General features: G+C 38.8%; 1 protein-coding gene across 1 annotated transcript in view; it reads left to right on the forward strand.

Annotated features, from left to right (window-relative positions):
• Window positions 1–27,933, forward strand: part of TASP1 (taspase 1) — a 236,680-nt gene that overhangs the window by 188,983 nt on the left and 19,764 nt on the right. Inside the window, exon 13 of the mRNA XM_007450197.1 lies at window positions 14,671–14,744. Coding sequence (XP_007450259.1) covers window positions 14,671–14,744 — 74 coding nt within the window. The remainder of the gene's footprint in view (window positions 1–14,670; window positions 14,745–27,933) is intronic.

Here is a 27,933-nt window from a genome sequence, read left to right on the forward strand (position 1 = left end):
CGAACCCGTGTCCCCTGCATCGGCAGGCGGACTCTCAACCACTGCGCCACCAGGGAAGCCCTGTTTGTTTTTGATGGCCATTGTTTGTTAAACTGAGGCAAGCAGCTTGCTTCTTCGGTATCTTAATCATTGTCAAAACCTTTGAATATCTTCCACAGTTAGGTAGCAGGGAGTTTGCTTTTAAAATATGCAGAGGACGTACCTGGGCCTTCCATAAAAACTCAGAATAAGTCTTTAGTACTGGGAGGCAGGGTGGGGGACAGTTATTAAAACTGCTTCATAGACTGTTGCTAGAATAGAGTTTCTGTACTTTACTGAGCCTGGACTCTTGTCCATTCAAGTTAATCCTGAAAATTGTAAGGGTTTTTTTTTGGTTGTCCTTTCAATTTTGGTGGTGTAGTATAGAAATGTATATTTTAGGGTAAGTCATAGAATTTTAGCTCATATTAAATAGTTATTATCACCAAGGTAGTAATTTGTAAACTGATTCCTAGTCTCTGTCTCAAGGAGAAGAATGAAAACTGTCAATTTATGAAATAAGTGAAATCTTGCCATTTGTTAAAGTTAGCTAGAGGGACTGATGTTTGTGAAGTTTATCTACTAAAACCTGGTGAACTTAGGCTCCTATCAACTTATAGGTGCTACCAATGACATGGGGTTTTACATATTTTGCTTTAAGAAAGTTACATATGTTCAGCCGGTGGTGAGAAAGTAAACGTGGTACAGAAGGATAGAAAGAAGATGTGAAAGTCATCCAGTTCCCAGAGCTGCCAGCTTCTGATTCTGGTTATTCTCATGGGATTCACCTTCACTCTATAGAATGTGCTTATGCTTCTGTTTCTCAATCAGTAACTAGTGACTCCTTTGGGGGAAAAAATTATGAACATAGCTCATACCACTCCCCACCACCTTTCCGCATGACTTTTGTGAGAACTCTAACTTGAAATCGTATATTTATTATATTTTATTTCAACTGTAATGCACTATTTCTTGATTCATCAGCTTTCTATCATCTCTGCCAACCATCCCTCACCCCTTGGACTATGTAAGTTTCCTTCCTCTTCCTCACTGACTCCCAACCCTCACCCCAACCTCTAGGAACCATGCCATTATTGTCATAGATAGTAACATTTGCATTCTGTCCTACAGGCAGCTTGCCTTCTATGCTCTGATTAGATGTTGATCCCAAACAGTGACAATTAGTACCAGCATTGACAGTATCAAGATTATATAAATATTATTCACTGCAGATTCCAGTAGTGGAAGATTAGACCCATCAGAAGGGAAGTGTCTGCCATAAGCCTCTGCCTGTAAAAGGAGAATGTTTCAAACATCAAGCTCAAGTGGGTTCTCCTGTGCTTTACCATGTTAATTGCTCCAGATCCGGCCGCAACTTAATTTGCTTCATGTTTGGACCATGACTTCTCATTTATCACTTTATAAAACTCTCATGAAAGTATAACTTCGTAAACTCGTGGCTCCTTAATGTTTGGTAATATCTAGTAACCAGGAGGCTCAGAAATCTTCCTGTCCTACACATCCAAATAAAACAAAACAATTCCCCAAATTAAATTAAAAAAAACCCACACAAAACACTTAACTGCTGTATATTGTTCGATCACTTTTTTTCCCCCAAGAATAGTATAATCAAAACAAACTCTAACTTGAGCTTTTTCCGTATTCACTCTTTTCTGAAAATCATCAATAGCATTTCCATTACGCCACAAAAGCAGTTTCAATCAGACCCCATTGCTACTTGATGGAGTTTCCAGGAAGCCATTACCCAGCCTCCCCTCTTGACAAATACATCAATTACAAGGGCCCCAGTGGACCGCTTCTAGAGTGGGATGACTCAACTACATGCCCTTTCAAGGTTTGTCCTTTGTTTACTGATTCATGAATACAGTTGGAGAATCTCAGGTAGAGAGGAACTTTCAAAGTCCTCTTGTGTGACCCTGTTATGTGTGCTCTGTCCATAAATTGTTCGAGAGAGAGATGGAGCTTAATTCCTCTCCACTTGTGACTCTCTTCCATTATATCAGAGTGACAATGCGTGACTTCTGAGGCGAGGTCAGAAAAGGCAGTGGGCCTTCCTTCTCACTTTCCTGGTTGGATCACTCACTTCACGAAAGACCCGCTGCCATGTCATGAGGACATTCAAGCAGCACCAGGGAAAGGCCCCTTTGGCAAAAAAAAACTATGACTGCCTTCCAACAGACAGCGAGGCACTGGGGCTTCCTGCCAACAGTCTGAGCTCTGAGCGAGCCTGCAGATGCCTGAGGCCCTGGGCAGATTTCTAGACTGAAATCTCATGAGATCCGAAAAAAGAACCACCCAACACAGCCACTCCTGAACTCCTCATCCACAGAAACTGAGATAATAAATGTTTATTGTTTTAAACCACTACATTTTGGGGTAATTTATGTATGCAGTGATAGATAACAAATAAACCTTTTAAATGCTTTCACTGCCAAATGGTCCTCTGGTTTGTCTAAAGAACTACAGTGACGAATCAGGAGCTCTGTTGCATCTTTAGGCAGCTCAGGCTGTCAAGACTTCCGTTTGCATCAGTGATTCCGCTTCTCTGCTTTGGGGTCCTCTTGGACAAATGTGATAGGCGCCCTTTTACTTTGCAGGCCCCTAGTCACTCTTTTCCAGACTGTCTCCTAAGCCTCCCCAACCTCTAGGCTCCCCACCTCTTATCTGTCTCCCACCTCCATCCTGCCACCAGACGTCTCTCCCTCTATCATACATCTGTAGTGGCCCAGAGAACCTGACCATGGGCTCAGAAACAGGGGCAGTCAGGGGAGAAGCAGGCTGCCCTGAAGCAGAAAGGGCCAAAATGAGAAACTGACCGAATTGTGGCTTAGAGAGCCACACCAACCCCAGGATCAGAGGGATGGTGGCAAAAACAAGAGCCGCGGAAGTATATGTAACAAGTGTACTACAAGTTTAAGCTAAATTTTGAATAACTTTCTATGTATGCTAAAATAAAGCAAAACATGTATCTCTTACTGTCGCTCCCATGTTCCCTGCTTTTATTTTATTTTACTTTTTTTTTGTGGTATGCGGGCCTCTCACTGTTGTGGCCTCTCTCTTTACGGAGCACAGGCTCCAGACGTGCAGGCTCCGCGGCCATGGCTCACGGGCCCAGCCGCTCCGCGGTATGTGGGATCTTCCCAGAGCGGGGCACCAACCCGCCTCCCCTGCATCGGCAGGCGGACTCTCAACCACTGCGCCACCAGGGAAGCCCTCTACTTTTAATTCTTCAATGAGGAAACACACACACGGTCACACTCACTCCTACCTGTGCTGGACATTTCCCTAGAAGATAGATGGGAAATGCCCAAATCACTTGCTGGGAAAAGCCCTCCCTGATCTGGCTCCAGAACATGCTTTCAGTGTCATTTCCTACTAGTCTTCCTTCTCCTCCACTCATCTCCGATGACCCGAGTTCTGGCAACTCCAAATTGCTTGGTCTTCTTCCAAAGGGTCATGTTTTTCCCCCAGTAACTTTCACATGCTATTATTACCTGTACTTGGAAAGCCCTGAGCTAATTACATTCCTTCTTTAAGGCCCAGGACAGATAGGAATCTCCTCAGAATCCTTTGGAAGCCCTTTCCCCAGGTGATTTGTTCCTTCCTTGTGCTCTTTTTGCAACATATAATTTCTGTCCTTTGTAACAGTCACCATGACATCCTAGACATGTATTAAAATGTCTGCCCCTCCCTCTAGGCCAGCACTTCTTAACCTTTTTTTTGGAACTCAGTTATTTGAAAGGAATAGATCACAGGTCCTGGAGCCCCAGTGACTCACATGGAGGGTACAGGGGTTGGAAATATCTTAAAGAAGATTCCTCTGTCTCTGAGCATCACACCACCAGATTGTGAATCACTGGAATGCAAAGACTGGGTCATATCCAGCTTTGTATGCACCCTCCATTGTAGGCTCCCAGGAATTATTGGAGGAATAAATTAAGTACCACATGGAATTTCTTCCGTGATTATTTAGCAGATATTTTTAAAGAAATTGACCACTATTCCAGAAAAGTGAAATGTCACATAAAATATCCTCACATGCTCTTAACAAACAAACAGTATGGGTCGGAAATGTTGGATAATGACGAGTGTCGGGGAACAAGAAGATTTGGAGACAGTTTAAACGGATCCCAGAAGACAGCCTTTGCAAACAGCCTTGTAAAAGGACAATTTGGTTGAGAATGTGTTTGCAACACCCATCCCACCAACTCCCACCCCCCAGATCATGAGATGCTGGCAAAGCCCAGCCTACAAATCACTGCTTTAACACAAAGCAAATGCTTCTTCCTGAAATGAAACAGCTGAAAATCATTAATTTTCTCTCTGCTTTTAGAGAAAGAAAACAATATATTTTTACCTGCTAAAGTACAATTACATGTTTTTCAGGCCTCTACAGAAGTGCTTTATTGAGGCTGCTGTATATAGTATGGTTAATAATTGTGTAAACAAAGGCATATCAAGCCTTCCAGTGGAAAAAATTAATTCTTTTCCATTTTAAGCTTATGAGTCAATACAAGTAATTAGAATATATGCAAATATATGGCATGAACAACCAATGTCACTATATGGGTGCCTTTTTTCCCTTGTAGCCTGCCCTCACTGTGCTGATGGGAAGCCTGACAGACCCTGTAAAGTTCAGAGGTTCCTACCTTAGAGTGGTTAATAGGAAGCAGTGAGTATGAGGATCAATGCTAAACAGACTCCATATATTTAATGAAAATCTTAAGCAATTCAGGATAGGAGGCATAGGGGCTAGTAAGCGTGAAGACGCTGTATGTTCGGCCAGCGGCCTTTGCGCCAAGCCTGTCTGTGTTGCAGGCCTTCTTGCTAAATAGATTGAAGGCCCACAGTTCAGCTCGAGCTTGGTCATCTGATGAGCACACGTAATAATTGTTACTTTCCCATCAAGTCACCCTCACCTCACTCAGGGAGTAACTTCAGGTTCTTTGCTGCCCAGAAATATGTTCATGGTGCTGATAATTAAGTTTTGTACACGATATTGTTTCTACTGTCCAGCTACTCCTTTTTATCCCTGGGTTTTCATCTTTATTGTGAAATGTTTCATGTATTTTTAAAAGAATGTAATAAATGTGTAAGTTATAAAGGATAATAGTGAAACGAACACCTGTGGACCCGCCACCCAGCTTAAGAAATTGCCCATTACCCATATCTCTGAAGCCCCCATGTGGGCCTGTCTGAACTTTATATAAATGTTGTAGCGGGTGGTTTCTTCTGTGAGAATTTTTGCAGTTTCTTAACATGATTACCTGAAAGGATAATGAGTCCCTTTGTCATTTTAGACTTAGCTCGATCAAGTCAACTGTTCTTCAGTTCCCAATGAGAACTGAAATGTGGCATTCTCTTCCCTTCTTTTCAGATCAGGCAAAGTTCTTTATCCAGTGTTCTGTTACGAAAACTTGCCATGATTTAAAAATAAAAATTGTTAGATTGAATTGATGCTTCCTGGAACATTAAAAAGATAAAAGGTCATTTTACTGTAAGTCAAAATTCCAAACTGCCTTTTGATTTTACTGGCATTAAAATTTTGGTGAGCACATATAAACACATGTACTTCAAAGGAGCTTCGTTCTCGGGGCCCAGCAATATCCCTTATTTCCATTTCATGGCACATGCCACCACGAGCACTTATGACTAGGCATTCTGCTGGGCTTACACGATCATAAAAATAACCCTCAAAGAGAAGGCAAATTAGTTATTAGACTGGTAATGGGAAAAGAGGTACTTACGGTTGGTTATTGATGTTAATACCTTGTCTTAAAAATATAACTAAAACTTTGTTCTGTTAGAGGATTCAGTGTCCTGGTTGGAAGCTTATTTCTTTAGCGCCTCAGCAATGCTTTGGGATTGTTACATCTTCACTATAGTCTTAAGAGATATGCTGGCATTTTGGTTCTTATTTAAGGATCAGATGGAAAGAAGCGAATTAAGTAACATTCTTAGATGCAAAGTGAGTAAGGCAGACATGATATTTAAACTTTTCAGCAACTGAGTTGCATTAACCTGTTGAGGTAGTGCTCTGAGATTTATATTTTTCAGAACTGGTTTTCATTTTTAAAATACAAAGATGTTGATTACAAAAAGCTATCATTTGCTTTGTTTGCTTTATAACAGAACTTTTCTTCTGTTAAATATTACTAATACACTTTAAAAAGATTGGAAATAGATTTTCATCTGTAATTTTTTTCTCCATCATGAGAAGTATACTTCTAGCTATAATCTAACCATATAGTGTCTTTTGGGGTTTTTTTGGCCATAAAGCTTTCCATCTGAAATAAAGAATACAAAGATTTATGAACAGAATTCTAGTGATTATGTAGTTCTTATTACTTTGGTTCTCCTAAAACTCTCAGAAAAACATTTTGACAAATTTTATAGTCAGTTTTCATCTGCTCAAAATGTAATGTAGATCACCTTAGTATGAAACAAATCCTAAAAAAATATTTGTTGAATGAATGAAATCATGTTTCAATATAACTTGTTTCACTGAATGCTTTGGTCTTCAGCAGAGAACTTCCAAGTCCCAGCCATTGGCCACTTATTTCATCAGTTTCTAATACAATAAAATGATAAAATAGGAAGAGAATTGAAATGTCCTTTGGGGCTTGTTTTACTCTTTGACCCACATCCCTCTCTTCCTTTTTCAGTCAGCATCTTTCTTTAGTCTTGAACAAATGGAGCGAGCCTTGGAAAGAGGGAATAATTATTTTCTTGGCTTAGCATAAGTGGAGTTCTAGAGAACTCCATCCCCATAGCTCCCCAGACAGTTCAGTGGTGAAAGTTTTTCAGGGCAGCAAGCCAACTCAAAGCTACTTCATGGCCATAATGGGACATGCATTATATGAATCTTAAGGATTCCATGTCAGGACAGTAGAGCATCCTTGAATGAACCCCCTACTGGGTTATAAAGAACCTCACCCCCCGGGGGAAATCTGCAGAGACAAGAAGAAATTGTTCTATTTACAGTTCCTCTTCCTTCCCATTTTAAAAATGAATTTATCTTTATTTAATAAGGAGTAACTTAAACACTATGCAGAATGTCCTAGGGTAAGCCATTTGACCTAGGGCTAAGGAGTGGCAGCTGACTTGGCAACTGCCCAGCCCAAGACGGTTCTGATTTTAGAGTTTTGTTTTCCTTGCAAGAAAGTCTGGGATATGAAGCCAGGAAGAGAGGTTTGAAATGGGTGTGGGAGCCAGTGCAGCTGGGGGTTGTTAACAACAATTGGAGAGCAACTTTTTTTTTTTTTTTTCCTTTTTTTAAAAAATGGTGGCTGAGGGCTTCTCTCTGGTCAAAAAAAGAGAATCTGTTTGAATAGAAAAAACTTGCTTTGCAACCCTGGTAAGGAAATATTATTTGACTTAAACAGGATGACATGTGACTCAAAATGTCTCAGGCAGTGGGGGGACCCTAGACTGAAGTGGGGCTGCTCTCGGACATTATACCCCTAGGTGAATTCATTTGTTCCAAAGCATTAAATACAACTTTCCAGACAGGCTGGCCTCTAAGATTATGTACAAATCCATTCCAACTGTCCCTATAAGGCCATTAACTTGCCATTCTTGAGGAACACACGAACAGCACATCCACACCTAATCTGTTCTCTGGCACTGGAACAGGATCAGTAGTGTTGACGGTTTTTCACATCGTGCTGGTGTGTTGGGACATGATGTGAAGTCACTTGGTGGAGAAGAATCCTGCCAAATCCCCGTGTCCATCTTTCATATGTTAAACCCATAGCTTTAGGTGTTCTTAATGTTTTCTGATGGAGGTCTTTTCATGATCTGGACATTTCCAGTAGCCTCACCATCCCTGGGCTTTGGCTTTCTAAAAAACAAAAGCCTTTTTCAAATCAGTAGCTGAGGTGTAAACAGTCACCAGCCACTACCAAAGGAGCGTGGTCATTACCGAGAGGCCAGAGCTTCTCTAAATGGAAGTCAGCTTGAGCTTGACCACACCAAACACTATTTCAGACAGCACGTTCACAGGCTCAGACGTGCCACTCCAGGCCACTCATAAATCCTGCACGTTGCTTGAGTTCATGGTCCCCTACATGTAATAATTACACAAGGAAAAATTCTGGTACTATGATACAGCATCTGCCCAGTTTGTGTGTATTATTATTAGAATCATTTTTAAAATACTGTTCCATAAAATTCAATTTTTTAGTGTAGGAGACAATTTTAGATTTAAAATTAAGAAATAAATTATAGACTTCTAGATATCACTGATGGTGAGAAATGCTACTTTTGTACTGAGTAGGGTTTAACATTTTAGTTTTTCTTCTATGTAATTGGATTTGAGCAAACTTCGTACTACTCTTGACTAGGTTTTAATTATAAATTGGCTTAATTAAACAGTTTTGAGAGATCTTTGTGACAGAAGCTTTACCCCTGAGACAAATAAATGTTTTCTCATTTTTAAAAACTTATGATGGTTTCGGCATCTTTTATTTCAAATGGAAATAAGTATTTGCTGTGTTTTGTTTGTTTTGATTGCTATTTGAACATAGCAGGTTTTGTTCTATATATATGTGGCCAGTATAAATTTAAGTAGGGGTTTATTCATGCCCCTTCATAAGATTTGTTCATGTTTTGGGTAGTCACAAGACAAGAAACAATTTGAAAGCATCCAATCAGTTTCACATCATAATAAAGCATTCTCATGAAGGGCAATTAAAAATATATGGTAACATGTCATTATGTCAAATTTCAGTGTATTTCAGAATGTCATAATCTAAACAGGGAAGAAATTAATTCTTCATAGATAAATTAGATTAACAAGGTAATTGAGATTCCTAGGTGTATTTTTTAAAAAATAGGACATAATTGAAAACAGGGCAAAATTCAAAAGTTTCAGAAGGGATGTATGGTGAAAAGTAGGTTGCCCCCCTCTCAACTTCATTAATCACGAGTTCCCTCTCTAGCGATAACTGCTGTTGCTGCTTCCCAAGATTTTTTTCCAGAGGCATCTCATGTATTTACAAGCATTGTCATCCATGGTGCCCTTTTATTTTCTTTCACAAAAATGGCAGCACCATCTTTATATGTCTTTCTCCACCTTTACTTTTCTTTTAGATAAACTATATATTTTGCAGATTCGTGTTTTTTCCAACTGTAGCATGTCACACTAATGAGGTCTAATTTAGTGAGTCACGAGCAGAACCTTTTAATTGTAGTGCATAGAATATGAAGAACCCATGTACTAAGTGACAGTGTGGGGGGCTTTTTTTGTTTTGTTTCGTTTTTTACTGTGGTTCATGGCAAAAAGTTTGAAAAAACACTTAGTGTGGATGGTTCCATATCATCCATGTAGAACTTTCTCTTTGTTCTTAATTACTTGAATAGTATTCCATCGTATAGGGTACCATTGTTCTTCATGTATGCTCCCACCAAAAGGCAACCATGCTATTTCCAGTTTCTTCCTAATTAGAACTACTTCAGTGAATCTCTGTGTAAAGATGTTATTTTGTACATGTAAAGGCATATCTGTAGACTAAATACCTAAAAGTAGAATTGGTAGGTCAGAGGGTATGTCATTTTGAGAAAAAGAGTCTATCCTCATTATTTGCAGATTCATATTTGTGAATTTTCTTACTTTCTGAAATTTACTAGTAATTGAAAGATCAATACTCCCGGCACTTTCCCAAGTCATTTGTGGGCATGGACAGAGTGGGGAAAAATTTGAGCTGGAAAAGTAGCAAAACTTACGGATTCATGAGATGACAACTGATAAAAAAGAGCATGAGGGACAGCATTATTGTAAGGCTGAAAGCCAAAGAAATGCATGGGCAGGTCATCCAGGGTCAGGAAAATGTTAAGCTCTTCTTGACTAGGTGTATTATTATAAAGAAATACTGCATAAAATTAATTAGTTATAAAAACATATATTAAATAAGATGTCTTTAATCAGAAACACACATAAAATAAGTTTACTTATCGATTGGAAATGCTGTGACCAGAGGCTTGCAGGAAACTAACCCTGTATTTCCCTTGGGAGCAGTGGCTCAGTATTTGCTAATTCAGTGTTTATGGTGAATTTATGGAACATAGCTGCTGCAAATTATAAGAATGTATTTCCATATGGTCATACTCACACTCACACCGTTATTATATGAGAGTGCTCCTTCCTCTACCCCCAGGTAACATAATGCTGTTTTGACCTTTTGGTGTCTGATAACCTGAATGTTGAATCTCCTGTAGTTTTAATTTTGATTTCTTTTAGTAGGAGAAATGTAGAACATATTTTCACATTTTAGAGTGATTCATATTCCCTCTTGTTCATATCCTTTTGCTTTCTCTTTGGATATTTGTCTTTTCCTTGTTGATTTGTAGCAGATCTTTATATACTAAGGAAATTAATCCTTTTTCTGTAATGTGAATTGCAAATATTTCCCCCAGCTTGTCACTCATCTCTTGACTTTTTTCCCATATGGCAAAAGGTCATACTGTAAACATTTTTAATTTAGTCAAATGTATTATCTTGTTATAGTTTTAAAAGCTTACTTTAAGAGATATTTAAGAGTTCTGTTTGTGTTCGATGCTGTGTTATTCTAAATCCTTTTCAAGCTGAGTAGACTTCAGAGTGAGAAAGCAATGGAGAATCACAGGTTTTAGAATCTGGAAGTCCAGTCTGAGTCCTAGGTTCTGCACTTGCTCAGATGGCCTCAGCCATGTTAGCTCCCTTCTCTGAGCCCCAGGTTCCCCATCTAGGCTTTGCCGAGGTCCACTATGAAAGGCAGTGCCTGGCGGATAATAGATTCTCAATGTTAGTTCCTCTCCTGCTTCCCTGAAGTCCTCCACCAAGAAATAATTTGATAAATTATTCATTAATAATTTATTAAATTATTGAGTTGACATACACTAAAAGAAATAAGATTTCTTTTCAAAAGCATTTTATAATTTAAATTTTAGACAATCCTGCTGAGTTTCTGAAGTCTGAGCCTGAATGAGTGACTGATTTGAATTGTTGGTATTAAAAATACACATGAAAAGCTGCTCAACATCACTAATTATTAGAGAAATGCAAATCAAAACCACAATGAGGTATCACCTCACACCAGTTAGAATGGGCATCATCAGAAAATCTACAAACAACAAATGTGGGAGAGGGTGTGGAGAAAAGGGACCCCTCTTGCCCTGTTGGTGGGAATGTAAATTGATACAGCCACTATGGAGAACAGTATGGAGGTTCCTTAAAAAACTAAAAATAGAATTACCATATGACCCAGCAATCCCACTACTGGGCATATACCCAGAGAAAACTATAGTTCAAAAAAGACACATGCAGCCCAATGTTCATTTCAGCGCTATTTACAATGGCCAGGTCGTGGAAGCAACCTAAATGCCCATCGAGAGTAGAATGGATAAAGAAGATGTGGTACATATATATACAGTGGAATATTACTCAGCCATAAAAAGCAATGAAATTGGGTCATTTGTAGAGAAGTGGATGGATCTAGAGACTGTCATACGGAGTGATGTAAGTCAGAAAGAGAAAAACAAATATCGTATATTAATGCATATATGTGGAACCTAGAAAAATGGTGAAGATGAACTGGTTTGCAGGGCAGAAATAGAGACACATGTAGAGAACAGACATATGGACACCAAGGGGGGAAAGTGGCCGGGGTGGTGGTGGTGGTGTGATGAATTGGGAGGTTAGGATTGACATATATTGACTACTATGTATAAAATGGATAACTAATAAGAACCTGCTGTGTAAAAATAAAATAAAATTCAAAAATTCAAAAAAAATAATGCGTCAGTACAATGCACCTCCTTTGTTTGTTTGTAAAAAGAGTGAATGAAGACTGAATTTCTAGACATTGAGTTAATTTCTTTAAGAACTCCTAAATTCTGTATCTAGAAACTTTACTGAAAACCTTTCAATAAAAAAATATTTAATGTGGTCAGTCAGCACACCCAATTTATCCTGTTTTGTAAGTCTAAATTTTTCATGTGTTACATTTCCTTAAAGCAGGCTCTATTTTTAGAGAGAATAATGCAGTCTGAAATTGTCAAAATTGTGTCTTAAAAAAATAATGTGCAGTGTTTTTATCCTTCCCTTTCATGATTAGATTGACTATATATTTCCGTGTATTTTTCTTGGCTAGTTCATGAGCAGTTACCACCTTAATACTTGGGGAATAAGGAGAGATCACAATGTTAGAAATGCCTGAGCTTTGTGTTTAAATACAACAGCATTGTCACTACTCGAGAAATTCAGTAAGGCTTGAGTGCCTTTGCTCTGTTAGGCAATTCAGAATATCCCAGACCTTGCTCTGGACTTCAAGGTTTTTGAAGTTCAAAGCAGATGTGTTAGGAAGAAAAAACATCTGGCAAAGAGAACTTGCTTCATTGCGTGACGCTCTTTTCCTGCACTCATCAGCGGAGCGTCTGTGGAGCAGGTTGGCAGGTTTGAGAATTAATTAATGATGAGGGAATGAGCCACTCTGAGGAACTCAGTGTCGCCCCTTCTGCTTCTTTCTTCCCCATGTGTCTGGCAAAGCCTTCAGAGTCTAGGACCAGGGTCTAGCTGAGCCACAGTTGTGTCTCAACTCACACACTTGTCTTCAGGCTTAATTAGCTTGGAGATGTAAACAGATGGATGGCCCGGGACCCAGAGGGCTGGTGTTGAGCAAGGCAGTTTTATTATTGGGGACTTTTGAAATTTTTGTGAAGTGCATCAAAACTTTAAAAATGCCTTTAAAAAAACTTAGAATTTTGAAAGTAAGTACTTGAAGGTGACAAAGCTTTGTGTGTATCTCAGTATTTTTCTTTCTGTAACTTTTAATTTAGATATAATTTCAAACTTACAGAGAAGTTTCGAGAACAGTACAAGGGACACCTGTGATTTCTTTACCCAGATTCACTCATTTTCATTTCCTCCATTTGTTTTTCCATCTCCACTTCCTCCTTCCTTCCCTCTTCCCTTTACACACGCACACACACACACACACACACACACACACACACTTAAACATGTACATTTTTTTTCTGAATGACTTGAGAGCAAGGTGGAGAGATCCGGTGTCTTTACTCCTTATACTTCAGTGCTTATTTCTTAAGAACAAGGTTGTTCTTCTAAATAATCACAGTATAGTTGTCAAAATCACAGAATTTAATATTGATGCCACATTGTTACCTAATCCACAGTCCATTTTCAAACTCCATTAGTTGTGTCCCTTCAAGCACTCCCTGTCCCTGTCCAGTCTCCATCCCAGGAGGACACATTGCCTTTAGTTGTCATGTTGCCTTTGTCTTCTTTATTTATTTTTTTGGCCACACCACGAAGCTTGTGGGGGTCTTAGTTCCCCGACCAGGGATCGAACCCAGGCCCTTGGCAGTGAAACCACTGGACTGCCAGGGAAGTCCCTGGGATGCCTTTAAATGGGAACAGTTTCTCAACTTTCTTTGTATTTTTTGACTTTGATATTTTTTGAAGAGTTCAAGCCAGTTATTTAGTAGTGTTCCTGTATCAGATTTCTGTGGTGTTTCCTCATGCAATTCTGGTTCTGCATTTTTGGCAAGAACGCCACAGAAGTGGCAGTGAGTCTCAGGAGGCACATTGTGTTGATTTGTCCCTTAATTGGTGATGTTGGCTTCCATCATTGGATTAAAGTGGAGTCCATGGGTTTCTCCACAGTGAACTTATACTTTGCCCCTTTATACTTCATAAGAACTTTGTGGAGAGATCACACTGAGATTATGTAAATAGCCTGTTCCTCTTCAGATTCTCCTAGTTTTAGGAAGTGTGATGGCTTTCTAACTCTGTTATTTCTTCTGTATTTATTAGTTGGCATTCTGCTACAAGGAATTGCTTTCTCTTCTCCCCCATTTTATTTATTCCTTTATGTGTTTGCATTAGTATGGGCTCGTTGGTTTTAATTTTGTTCAGTGGTGGTAATTATTTACTGTTATTATTTATTTTGATACTTAGATTGACTCAGATATGGCCAGTGTGAGTTCCTGCAGGCTGACCCTGGGTCCTTTTGATAAGTCCTCCTCATTCTCTGAGCACTTCCTTATTTTCTGGCACAAAAAGATGTTCCAGATTCATTTAATATTTTCTGTGCCCCAGCCTTGGAATCAACATTTCTCCAAGGGATCCTGGTTCCTTTTCATGGAGAATGGTATTTGAAAACCTAGACCCTGGGGTGTGTGTGTGTGTGTGTGTGTGTCTGTGTGTGTCTGTGTGTGTGTGTGTCTGTGTGTCTGTGTGTGTCTGTGTGTCTGTGTGTGTCTGTGTGTGTGTTTTAAAGGAAACTACGTTATAGGATATTATATTTACTAAATCATTGTGTACTGTATGTATGAGTGTGTGTGCATGCATGTGTGTTGTTTAATGTTACAAGTTTCAAACAGAAGAGCATTTATTTTACATGTAATACTCATAAGTTTTGACAAGTAAGAAATACATTTTTCATTTCACAGTAAACGGTATTACACGGTTCTGAGTACTAAATCATCCTGACATTTATAAAGGAGCGAATGGAAAGTAGGGAGCCCGAGTGTGTTAAATATAAAGCTATCTTTAACTGTTGTATTAAAAAGCAGAGATTTATTTTCCATCTGTGATCTGAATGTGCCTATTTGTGTTCTCTTCCATGACAGTGGAATTTCTGTGGAGCCACACGACGGAGAGCATGTGTGTTGGATATATGTCAGCCCAGGATGGGAAGGCCAAGGTAAGTGGGAAAACGGGTGCATAATTGGAAAACCTTGCAGCCACCGTGTGAACCTCTAACCGGCCAAGTGGGCACAATGGAATTTTTTCAGCCTCTCTGGGCAGTAGCTCTGTGATCTTTATGAGAATCTGATAAAGAACAGTTAACGGTCCCAAAGAAAACTAGCAGATCTTTCTTGCTTTTGATGATGGACCAGGGGAGATTAGGACAAACCTTTTATTTTTTTTTATGCTCTTGTTCTTCTTCATCCACTGTGAATAACTGGAAAAGAAGAAACTGGGGATTGGGAAGAGAAAATGGGTGTGCCGCTTATGGCCGGCAGGGCTGGGTGATCTTGCAAGGAGGATGGGAATAGCTAAAGGAGAACGAGGCAAAGTTAGCTGAGCACTTGGACCACACCCTGCGTGTGTGAGGGCAAAGATGCCCAGCGTCCTTGCAAGGACAGCCTGGCTCGTCTGACATAGACGCTGGTCTGACACAGCGTCCTCATGGCAGAGTCAAAGGTCTGTGCCCCGTGTGCCACACACCCCGGGCCCTCATGTCCCAGTGAGTCACAACATTAACAGAGAATGTCCACGCAACGCCCCTTGAGTCGCTGGGCTTCCCTGCACTCGAGGGGTGAGCCTGGGACTCAGAAACATAATTTGTGGATTCATTTTATACTGGCCTCATGTTCTTCTTGTTCATAAAATTTTTAGGAACAGCTGTGGCATATGATGTTTACTTGGCATTAAAGTACCTCAATTACAAAGCTGCAAAGCCTCTCTTTCAAAGGACATGATTTATTTCACACATTTGGAAATGCAAGTAAGGAAACTTCTGATGTACACTGTCTGATAGAGATGGGATCTTAACAAATTAAGGCTACCAGTAAGAAAGGGTAACTTCTTGCTTATTGGTCATATAACACCCATCCACGCTGGCCTCTGAATATTATCCAGCAAGCTAGTAGCATCACAGGGCTTTGTGAGGACAGCGTACGAGAGCTTTGTTCCATAGTACATAGAGAAGAGAATTATAATGGCTCATTTAAAAAAGGTGATTTAGAGCAACAGCCAGCTCTACCCACCACCAGTCCCTCCCGTCAGTAAACTTCCACAATCCTCTTAGATAGCCTCATCCACCAGAGGGCAGACAGCAGAAGCAAGAAGAACTACAGTCCTTCAGCCTGTGGAACAAAAGCCACATTCACAGAAAGATAGACAAGATGAAAAGGCAGAGGGCTATGTACCAGATGAAGGAACAAGGTAAAACCCCAGGAAAAAAAAAAAATGAAGTGGAGCTAGGCAACCTTCCAGAAAAAGAATGCAGAATAATGATAGTGAAGATGATCCAGGACCTCGGAAAAACAATGGAGGCAAAGATTGAGGAGATGCAAGAAATGTTTAACAAAGATCTAGAAGAATTAAAGAACAAACAAACAGAGATGAACAATACAATCACTGAAATGAAAACTACACTAGAAGGAATCAATAGCAGAATAACTGAGGCAGAAGAACGGATAAGTGACCTGGAAGACAGAATGGTGCAATTCGCTGCTGTGGAACAGAATAAAGAAAAAAAAATGAAAAGAAATGAAGACAGCCTAAGAGACCTCTGGGACAACATTAAATGCAACAACATTCGCATTATAGGGGTTCCAGAAGGAGAGGAGAGAGAGAAAGGACCCAAGAAAATATTTGAAGAGATTATAGTCGAAAACTTCCCTAACATGGGAAAGGAAATAGCCACCCAAGTCCAGGAAGTGCAGAGAGTCCCATACAGGATAAACCCAAGAGGAAACATGCCAAGACACATAGTAATCAAATTGACAAAAAGACAAAGAAAAATTATTGAAAGCAACAAGGGAAAAATGACAAATAACATACAAGGAAACTCCCATAAGGTTAACAGCTGATTTCTCAGCAGAAATGCTACAAGCCAGAAGGGAGTGGCATGATATACCTAAAGTGATGAAAGGGAAGAAGCTGCAACCAAGATTACTCTAACTGGCAAGCATCTCATTCAGATTTGATGGAGAAATCAAAAGCTTTACAGACAAGCCAAAGCTAAGAGAATTCAGCACCACCAAACCAGCTCTACAACAAATGCTAAAGGAACTTCTCTAAGTGGGAAACACAGGAGAAGAAAAGGACCTGCAAAAACAAACTGAAAACAATTAAGAAAATGGTCATAGGAACATACATATCGATAATTACCTTAAACGTGAATGGATTAAATGCTCCAACCAAAAGACAGAGGCTTGCTGAATGGATACAAAAACAAGACCCATATATATGCTGTCTACAAGAGACCCACTTCAGACCTAGGGACACATACAGACTGAAAGTGAGGGGATGGAAAAAGATATTTCATGCAAATGGAAATCAAAAGAAAGCTGGCACAGCAGTACTCATATCAGATAAAATAGACTTTAAAATAAAGAATGGTACAAGAGACAAGGAAGCACACTACATAATGATCAAGGGATCAATCCAAGAAGAAGATATAACAACTATAAATATATATGCACCCAACATAGGAGCACATCAATACATAAGGCAACTGCTAACAGCTATAAAAGAGGAAATCGACAGTAACACAATAATAGTGTGGGACTTTAACACCTCACTTACACCAATGGACACATCATCCAAACAGAAAATTAAAAAGGAAACACAAGCTTTAAATGACACAATAGACCAGATAGGTTTAAATGATATTTATAGGACATTCCATCCGAAAACAGCAGATGACACTTTCTTCTCAAGTGCGCATGGAACATTCTCCAGATTAGATCACATCTTGGGTCACAAATCAAGCCTCAGAAAATTTAAGAAAATTGAAATCATATCAAGCATCTTTTCTGACCACAACGCTATGATATTAGAAATGAATTACAGGGAAGAAAACGTAAAAAACACAAACACATGGAGGCTAAACAATACATTACTAAATAACCAAGAGATCACTGAAGAAACCAAAGAGGAAATCAGAAAATACTGAGAGACAAATGACAGTGAAAACACAACGATCCAAAAGCTATGGGATGCAGCAAAAGCAGTTCTAAGAGGGAAGTTTATAGCAATACAAGCCTACCTCAAGAAGCAAGAAAAATCTCAAATAAACAATCTAACCTTACACCTAAAGGAACTAGACAAAGAAGAACAAACAAAACCCAAAGTTAGCAGAAGGAAAGGAATCATAATGATCAGAGCAGCAATAAATGAAATGAAACAAAGAATACAATAGCAAAGATCAATAAAACTAAAAGCTGGTTCTTTGAGAAGATACACAAAATTGATAGACCATTAGCCAGACTCATCAAGAACAAGCAAGAGAGAACTCAAATCAATAAAATTAGAAATGAAGAAGGAGAAGTTACAACAGAACTGCAGAAATACAAAGCATCCTAAGAGACTACCACGAGCAACTCTATGCCGATAAAATGGACAAACTGGAAGAAATGGACAAATTCTTAGAAAGGTATAACCTTCCAAGACTGAACCAGGAAGAAATAGAAAATATGAACAGACCAATCACAAGTAATAAAATTGAAACCGTGATTAAAAATCTTCCAACAAACAAAAGTCCAGGACCAGATGGCTTCAGAGGTGAATTCTATCAAACATTTAGAGAAGAGCTAACACCCATCCTTCTCAAACTCTTCCAGAAAACTGCAGAGTAAGAAACACTCCCAAACTCATTCTATGAGGCCACCATCACCCTGATACCAAAACCAGACAAAGATACTACAAAAAAGGAAAAGTACAGACTAATATCACTGATGAATATGGATGGAAAAATCCTCAACAAAATACTAGCAAACAGAATCCAGCAACACATTAAAAGGATCATACACCATGATCAAGTGGGATTTACCCCAGGGATGCAAGGATTCTTCAACATATGCAAATCAATCAATGTGATACACCATATTGACAAACTGAAGAATAAAAATCATTTGATCATCTCAAGAGATGCAGCAAAAGCTTTTGACAAAATTCAACAGCCATTAATGATAAAAACTCTCCAGAAATTGGGCATAGAGGGAACCTACCTCAACATAACAAAGGCCATATACAACAAATCCACAGCAAATATCATTCTCAATGGTGAAAAACTGAAACCATTTCCTCTAAGATCAGGAATAAGACAAGGATGTCCACTCTTAGCACTATTATTCAACATAATTTTGGAAGTCCTAGCCACGGCAATCAGAGAAGAAAAAGAAATAAAGGAATACAAATTGGAAAAGAAGAAGTAAAACTGTCACTGTTTGCAGATGACATGATACTATACATAGAGAATCCTAAAGATGCCACCAGAAAACTACTAGAGCTAAGCAGTGAATTTGGTAAAGTTGCAGGATGCAAAATTAATGCACAGAAATCTCTTTCATTCCTATACACTAATGATGAAGAATCTGAAAGAGAATTTAAGGAAACACTCCCATTTACTATTGCAACAAAAAGAATAAAATACCTAGGAATAAACCTACCTAAGGAGAAAAAAGACCTGTATGCAGAAAACTGTAAGACACGGATGAAAGAAATTAAGAGTGACATAAACAGATGGAGAGCTATACCATGTTCTTGGATAGGAATAATCAATAATATGAAAATGACTATACTACCCAAAGCCATGTACAGATTCAATCCAATCCCTATCAAATTAGCAACTGTATTTTTTACCGAACTAGAACAAAAAAATCTTACAATTTGTATGGAGACACAAAAGACCCCAAATAGCCACAGGAGTCTTGAGGGAAAAAAACGGAGCTTGAGGAATTAGACTCCCTGACTTCAGAGTATACTACAAAGCTACAGTAATCAAGACGATATGGTACTGGCACTAAAAGAGAAATATAGATCAATGGAACAAGATAGAAAGCCCAGAGATAAACCCACGCACCTATGGTCAACTAATCTATGACAAAGGAGGCAAGGATATACAATGGAGAAAAGACAGTCTCTTCGATAAGTGGTGCTGGGAAAACTGGAAAAGCTACATGTAAAAGAATGAAATTAGAATACTCCCTAACACCATACACAAAAATAAACTGAAAATGGCTTAGAGACCGAAATGTAAGACGGGACACTATAAAACTCTTAGAGGAAAACATAGGAAGAACACTCTTTGACATAAATCACAGCAAGATATTTTTTGATCTACCTCGTAGAGTAATGGAAATAAAAACAAAAATAAACAGATGGGACCTAATGAATCTTAAAAGCTTTTGCACAGCAGAGGAAATCATAAACAAGATGAAAAGGCAACCCTTAGAATGGGAGAAAATATTTGCAAACGAATCAATGGACAAAGGATTAATATCCAAGATACATAAACAGCTCATGCAGCTCAATGTTAAAAAAACAAACAACGCAATCCAAAAATGGGCAGAAGACCTAAATAGACATTTCTCCAAAGAAGACATCCAGATGGCCAAGAAGCACACGAAAAGTTGCTCAACATCACTAAATTATTAGAGAAATGCAAATCAAAACTGCAAAGAGGTATCACCTCACACCAGTTAAAATTTTCATCAGAAAATTTTCATCAGATTTTCATCAGAAAATCTACAAGCAAGAAATGCTGGAGAGGATGCGGAGAAAAGGGAACCCTCTTGCACTGTTGGTGGGAATGTAAATTGATACAGCTACTATGGAGAACAGTATGGATGTTCCTTAAAGAACTAAAAATAGAATTACCATATGCCCAGCAATCCCACTACTGGGCATATACCCAGAGAAAACCATAATTCAAAAAGACACATGCACCCCAATGTTCACTGCAGCACTATTTATAGTAGCCAGGTCATGGAAGCAACCCAAATGCCCATCGACAGACGAATGGATAAAGAAGATGTGGTACATATATACCATGGACTTATTACTCCGCCATAAAAAGGAATTAAATTGGGTCATTTGTAGAGATGTGGATGCATCTATAGACTGTCATACAGAGTGAAGTAAGTCATAAAGAGAAAAACAAATATCGTATGTTAATGCATATATGTGCAACCTAGAAAATGGTACAGATGAACTGGTTTGCAGGGCAGAAATTGAGACACTGAAGTAGAGAACAAACATATGGACACCGTGGGGGGAAAGCGATGGGGGTTGAGGGTGGTGGTGTGATGAATTGGGAGATTGGGATTGACATGTATACCCTGATGTGTATAAAATTGATGACCAATAAGAACCTGCTGTATAAAAAAATAAATTAAAAAAATAAAATAAAAAGGTGATTTATGGGTTTAGAGCAACATTATCTAAAAGAATTTTCTGTGTTGATGGAAATAATTTATATTTATATTTATATTGTGTCCTCCTATATGACAGCTACTAGACACATGTGGCAATGAGCACTGGAAATGTGGTGAGTATGCCCAAGGAACAGAATTTAAAATTTTGCTTAAATGTGAATAGCCCCATGTGGCTAGTGGCTACCATACTGAACAGCACCGGTTTAAAGAAAGAGTGGAAAAGTGGCTCTCTAAATAAATATTTTCAAAACATTCTTTTTTTCCCACTGGCAAAACAGTTCCAAAATATAAAAGAAGCCTGATAAGCCATAAGAATCCTTGCCCAAGAATAGCTTGCAGCCAGTTAAGTTTCTCTCACCCTTGACATGTTGAATCTGATCTAAAATTGCTTTTTAACAAAAAAACATGGAAGAGGTGGACTTCAGTAGTGGAGCTGGTCTGAAACCTGTCTGGTGGGGACGGTCAAGTTATTAAGTCCCGTTTGCAGAAATGTTCCTGTTATCCCTGCTGGTGGCCTGTGGAAGACACCTTGCTATTTAACATGAAATATGGGAGGAAAGAGAGTGGAGAGTCCTGCCTTAAGCCCAAAGATATTTGGCTTCCAGTTGCATCGCTTGACATCTGGTGGACGTGGTTTTCATACTGCTGGTAAATTCTCCAGCTGTTGGTATTGATGGGCCAACAGATACAGCTGCTCCTCTTGCCTCACTTGTAAATTATGTGTTTGACCTTCCTTGCAGAGAGTTCATCCCTTTCCCTTTCTTCCTCCTTTGAGCCTGTGGCAACAAATGCTTTCCCCAAAAAAACCAACCAAACAAAAAAACCCCAAAACACTAAAGCTTTGGTTGCTGAATTCTGTTGATAAAAAACAAACAAACATCTCTTCTGTCATAAAGCCTGGAATTTTATTGTGTTGCAAGTATGACAAAGTTATAGATGACAAGCTGAGCTCAAAAGAGGAAAAAGGGGCTATAGCAAAGTTTATATTCTTTTTAAGAGAGTAAGCCTTTGGCCTACCCCCTGGTTTCCTGATTTCTGTGAAAGAATTATTGAATTAGTGGCATACCCATTCAAGCATGATGATGGGTTTGTGAAACATGCTCTCATATGATATTGCAAACCACAGTAGCAAAATGAGAAAGAAGGCATCTTTATTTTATTTTACTTTATTTTATTTTTGGCCGTACCATGTGGCATGCAAGATCCTAGTTCCCTGACCAGAGATCGAACCCATGCCCCCTGCAGTGGAAACACGGAGTCTTAACCACTGGACCGCCAGGGAAGTCCCAGAAGACATCTTCAGAAATTGAAACAACAACAACAACATTTTTTTAAATTTAAAAACTACTTCTGAAAAGTTTTTTTTTGTTTTTAATTTGCCCTGCTTTCCAAAAATTGCCTTCTTTCTGCTTGTTACCAAACTCAGAAACTAAAGCCACCTGGCCATTTGAACATTTTATATAAGCTAACTGTGTTTAATCCAGGTTAATACCTTGAATTAAAGTTCACCTCAAAATTGTACTGCTTCAAAAAAGCTGGATAATAACTAATATCATTATAACCAGAATCCATATGTAATTTGAATAAATAGAGGTAAGTTCTTTTATAAGTTTCTTTCTTTCTTTTTTTAATAGAATGCTCTTGTAGTCGTATTCCTTAATTTAATTTTCTAAACCCCTCCTGTAGCATGAGTTAAAGAGATTTCTTTTTATTGAACCAAAATTAGGGCATTGATAACAGTTGGATTTAAAAATCAGATTGCCTATATCCTACCCAAGATAGCAGACAGTTAATGAATAGTTTTTAATAAACACCCAGTGTGTATGGACTACTATAATAAAAACAGATGTTAACATTGGCATGGAACTTATTCAGGTATAATAAGTGAAACCTAGGTTTCTTTTCCTATGTAGAGGTCATTTTTTATAACAGTGAAAATACTGTTATAAAAATTAATCCTTGAGGAGGAGCAGGCTATTTTATGGTCTTAAGGTGTTTCCTCACAGATTCTTATTAGTTACAGGGGAAAATAATAAGTATATAATGGAGAAACCAGGCAATAACTTGACCGTGTGATCAAAACTAATGTCGTGAGTGAGGGGCAGATGGACATATCATGTGCCTCTGGATGTGAGAACCTGAGAAAGACACAACATCACTTTTGCAATATCCCATCTGGAAGTGCACAGACTGAATCTAACCACAAGGAAACATCAGACAAATTGAAAATGAAGAACATTCTAGGAAGAAAGAAAAAGGGGACTATATTCTTCAAAAATGTCAATGTCATAAAAGACAAAGGCTGAGGAAATGTTCCAGATTAAACGATGTTAAAGAGTTGTGACAACTAGTATATGCAATAACTGATCCTAGGCTGGATCCTATATGGGAGGGGAAAAATGCCAAAAATGTATTTTTAGGTCAATTTACAAAATGGGATATAGATAGTAGAAAATGTTGTATCATTTTAAAGTGTACTTGTTATAACTGTACTGTGGTATGCAGGGAAATATTCTTACCTTTAGTACAAACTGAAGTGTTCGGAGGTAAAGGGCCGTAATTCTACAATATCTTCTCAGTGGTTCAGAAAATAATATTATGTGGATGGATGGGTGGATAGATGGATAGATAGATAGCAGATTACACAGCAAACGGAGCAAAATGTTAGCAATGGGTGAACCTAGGTAAAGGATGTATGGGTGTCCCTTGAACTATAATTTTGAAATTATTCTGTAATTTTGAAATTATTTTCAAATAAAAAGTTTTTAAAAACATCACCCTTTTATATTATGGCACATTTGACCAGTTCTTGCAATTGAAATGAACAAGTATTGGAATGGGTGCAGTGCCAGGCAGCTGGAGCCTAGGTTCCCCCTTCACTCCTTGCAGACTATGTGACTCGGTGTGTTCGTTGTGCCTCTCTGATCTCAGAGGCCTCATGTGTAAGATGAGAGTAAGAAAACCTGACTCTGCCTTAAGTCTTTCCTGGAATCAGGCTTGATAGGAGCAAGGAAACAAAGTCTTATGTGTCTGAATACAGATGAATGGACCCTGGTTAAGTCCTTTATATATTATGGGTATTGTATATATATGGCCCTTCCTCCCTAGATACTTGCTTGCCATCTGCAAAATTCTAAATTCTACATTGCAGATTAATAAGCATATATGTTGCTATTCAGTTTTTGGTAGGATTTTTGTAATCCCAAATGTAGTATCTACCATACTTTGTTTTTATGAAGATAGTTTCTGGGGCTTTTAAAAAAATCTCAGTAAATGTCTGTGTACAAGGGACAGCACGGATGAGATTTCTGAGAGCTTTTCGATAGGCTTAACTTGTGTATCAAGGAAAGCCATGGGAGGAAGACTTAAATATAAAACATGAGGTACATGGGACTTCCCTGGTGGCGCAGCAGCTAAGACTCTGCGCTCTCAATTCAGGGGCCCGGGTTCGATTCCTGGTCAGGTAACTAGATCCCACATGCATACCGCCGCTAAGAGTTCACATGCCACAGCTAAGAAGCCCACGAGCCGCAACTAAGGAGCCTGCCTGCCGCAACTAAGACCCGGTGCAACCAAATAAATTAATTTTAAAAAAATGAGGTCCACAAGAGGGAGTTACCAAAAGAAGTGAGAAAAAGACTTCCAATTAGGATGAATAAAGTCACAAGAGACTGTTGCCTCTACTCCCAGTAATGAGAATGAGCTGGATAAACTATAAAGTCATAGATTTTAAAAATTATCCCAAAAGCAGAATATGGTAGAAAAACTTAAATGAACTAAATTCCAGAAAGAGATAAGCCTTTCCTAGGAGAGAAAAAAGCTCTGACTGCTTCATTCCTGGCAAAGCAGCAGGAGGAGGGTGTTTTAAAGGTGTCAGCAAGACCATCTATAAAGAGGCAGTGTGATATAATAAGAGAATGGGCTTTGGAGTTAGCCAGACTTGGATTTCCATCCTGAAGCCCCTGCTTTGTAACCTGGGGCAGGTTGCCTATCTGACCCTTGGTTTCCTCATCTTTAAAGTGGGAATATTACCGAAGCTTTCCGAGCATTCTGAATATTAATTGAATAATTACAACCAAAGTGCATGTAATAGAGCCACATACATTGTGATGGGTGATGGTGGTGGCAGTGGTGGTAGAAGTGGTAGAGAGTCTCTCAGGGCTGTCACCTTGCAGCTCCGCAGCCTCATTTACACTGTAACCGTGTTCCCAAACATGCCGTGTCCATTGCCTACCACAGGAGTGACACCTCCTGGATTTTCACCCTGCTTTCCTGGTGGAGATGGTAGGGGTTATTACATTTTGACAAAACGTAACTCTAGCTTGTAAATATAAACCAACTGACAAGTGAATTCAGAGATCCCAGAAGAGGAAAAAAAATTGTTTGAAGCTGCAGGAATAGACACACACACACACACACACACACACACACACACACCCCTGCAATTCAGGCCAATATGGTAGTAACGGAGCCCTTTCAAAAGCTTTCTGACTAGATGTCTACCAACTTGACAGCATCACAAACTTAGGCTTTTAAATGAAACCTAAGTTGCCTGCAGCATTCCTGATAAGCTCACCTAACTGAATAATTTTCCCTTTAAAAGTAAGAGGGAAGAAAATTGTTTACTAGCTACTGTTGAGTATCTCTTGTGTGAACGCAGGCAGCCTTCTCAGATTCCTCTGAGCTCTAGACAGTGGAACATCTTTGGGTGTATTGACCATGAGTTCCTTAAAAGGGACTTTAGTTCCACGATAGTGGCCAGTGACAGTCACTGGGTGGATATATTGGATCATATTTTAGATTTATGAAGAACCACTTAGACACAAGTTGGCCTTGGTCTAAGCCAAATTTTAACTGCTTCTGATAATCTAGTCCCCATGTTACTCAACAACCGAAGGAGTCTGATCCCTGGCAGGAAGCCAACTGCCCTGAGATGGTGTTAGGTGCCGCCAGCAAGCCATGTACTAGGAAAACATCCCAGACAGCTAAATTTGGCAAGTGTGCTTTATGGAACAGAAGGAAAAGTGGCTAATCAGTGATTTTACTTGCACCTTTTAAGCTTGCCCAGAATTTCAGATATAGAAAATTGCATTTCTTTTCCATGCTCTTAGGACTTCCAGGAGGATCCCATTGGGTTTATTTAGAAAGTTCTTTAGACAAACAGGAGAAGATTGTAGAAGGCTGAGTATGTGAAAAACAAACTTTAAGACACAAGTTTCCTCAGCCTCAAGTTTAGTTCTAAGAGTAGTTGGTAATTTTATTTTTGCCTAATTAGTCTTATGCCATCAGTTTCTTCCAAATGATTCATTTGACATAGCTCCAAAGCAATAAATAGAATAAACACAAAGAGGGAATTCACCATGTTGGCAAGAGCATAAATCTTCCCAGAGGTATTAACCATATTTTTCCAAATAAATCTCATTTTAATCATGGTGTAGGGTTAGATCTCTGCAAAGATAAATATGTCTATTGCTTGGACTTGTAGACATTCCATGTTAGTTGGAAGGAAGTGAATAAACCTTTTTTTCTGGTTATAGCAACATAGAAAATAATGAAAACATTAATTTCTCTACCTCTATATACTTACGTAGCCATCAGCTTACATAGTTCACATCAGGTGTGAACTTAACATTAGAATGTCACCTTGTTACCTTCTAGTACCCAGCATTTTAGGTAAATATGTACCTTCCCAAAGCAGACACGTGCCTGCATTTTACGCACAGAACAACGCAAAAGTATGAGATGTAACTGAGACAAGCATTCATGAGAATGATCGGCGTTATTACCCCCAGTGAGTAAGTAATGGTTACAGGATGGTCATTTCTTTCTCTTGGTTGAAAAGCAGTGGACAAATGATGAAAGGAATCTTTTCTTGTTTTTTTTTTTTCAATCTTAAGACAAAAAAGGCCATAATCTTGGTCATGCCATTCTTGTTTCTTGTTAACTTTCTAACTTGAAAAAAGGTATTGGTTTCTTTGATTGTAAAGATTCAGGATCACCCATTGATTTTATGTTGTAAGAACTTCTATTATATTATTTTCTTAAGTAGGTGAGTAGTGATGGGAACTGAATCAACAGGTATGCAGTCAGTATACACGGAGGTACTGATGGCCCCGCAGGGCCCCGCACATATGGGCATTCATTCCATAGATAACGCCTTCTATGAGTGACTCCCTGTTGAGGTTGAGGGTAGAACTTTGAGTCCAGATGGTTGTTTGGATGCAACATTTTATCCCCACTCTCCCTCCTCCCCAGTAACCTGCAGATTTGAGCTCAAAAGCTGAATCCATCAGCAGATCAGCATTTTTTAAAAAATTGAAAATGTTTACATAAAAAATTTGAACTTACATAAAATAGAAATTTTGAATAAAATTTTTATACAAGATTTAAATGTTTTAAGTTTTACGTAAAGGTACAATTTTCTTCCTCCTGGCTTGTTTTCTCTCATAAGAGTAGATTTGGCCACACTGGGACCCACTTCCTACATGGCCGTGATTAGTTGGAGCCAAGTGGTAGCCACCCTGTTTGGTGGGGCCTGGACATTCCATTCTGACAGTCCTACACCTGGCCTGTTTCACTTAAACAGGCATTGGAGACTGACCCGTGTTGTAGATTTTGAACGCTAAGCAAAGTCTATCTGCTGGAATACATTTTCATTCCAGTATCATTTATTCAAATAATATAGTTTCTGTCTTCTTTAAAGCCTTCATCTTGGAGCGTCCATTCTGTCTAATCCTAAGGATTAAAATTCTTCTCTGATGATTATTATGTATGATTTTTATGTCTTATAAGTAAAGCAGTGCTGTAAATTGGTGAAAATTTAACATTTTAGTAATAACTAATTGAGACATTTGGATATGGTTGAGCTACTCTCTCTATTTGCATTCTTTTCAAATACTTCTGGATGCAATAAGTGGTACGTATGGCGATTTACTTTTATGC

This window comes from Lipotes vexillifer, unplaced genomic scaffold, assembly GCF_000442215.2.
Source record: "Lipotes vexillifer unplaced genomic scaffold, Lipotes_vexillifer_v1.1 scaffold137, whole genome shotgun sequence".
Classification (NCBI taxonomy): Eukaryota; Metazoa; Chordata; class Mammalia; order Artiodactyla; family Lipotidae; genus Lipotes; species Lipotes vexillifer.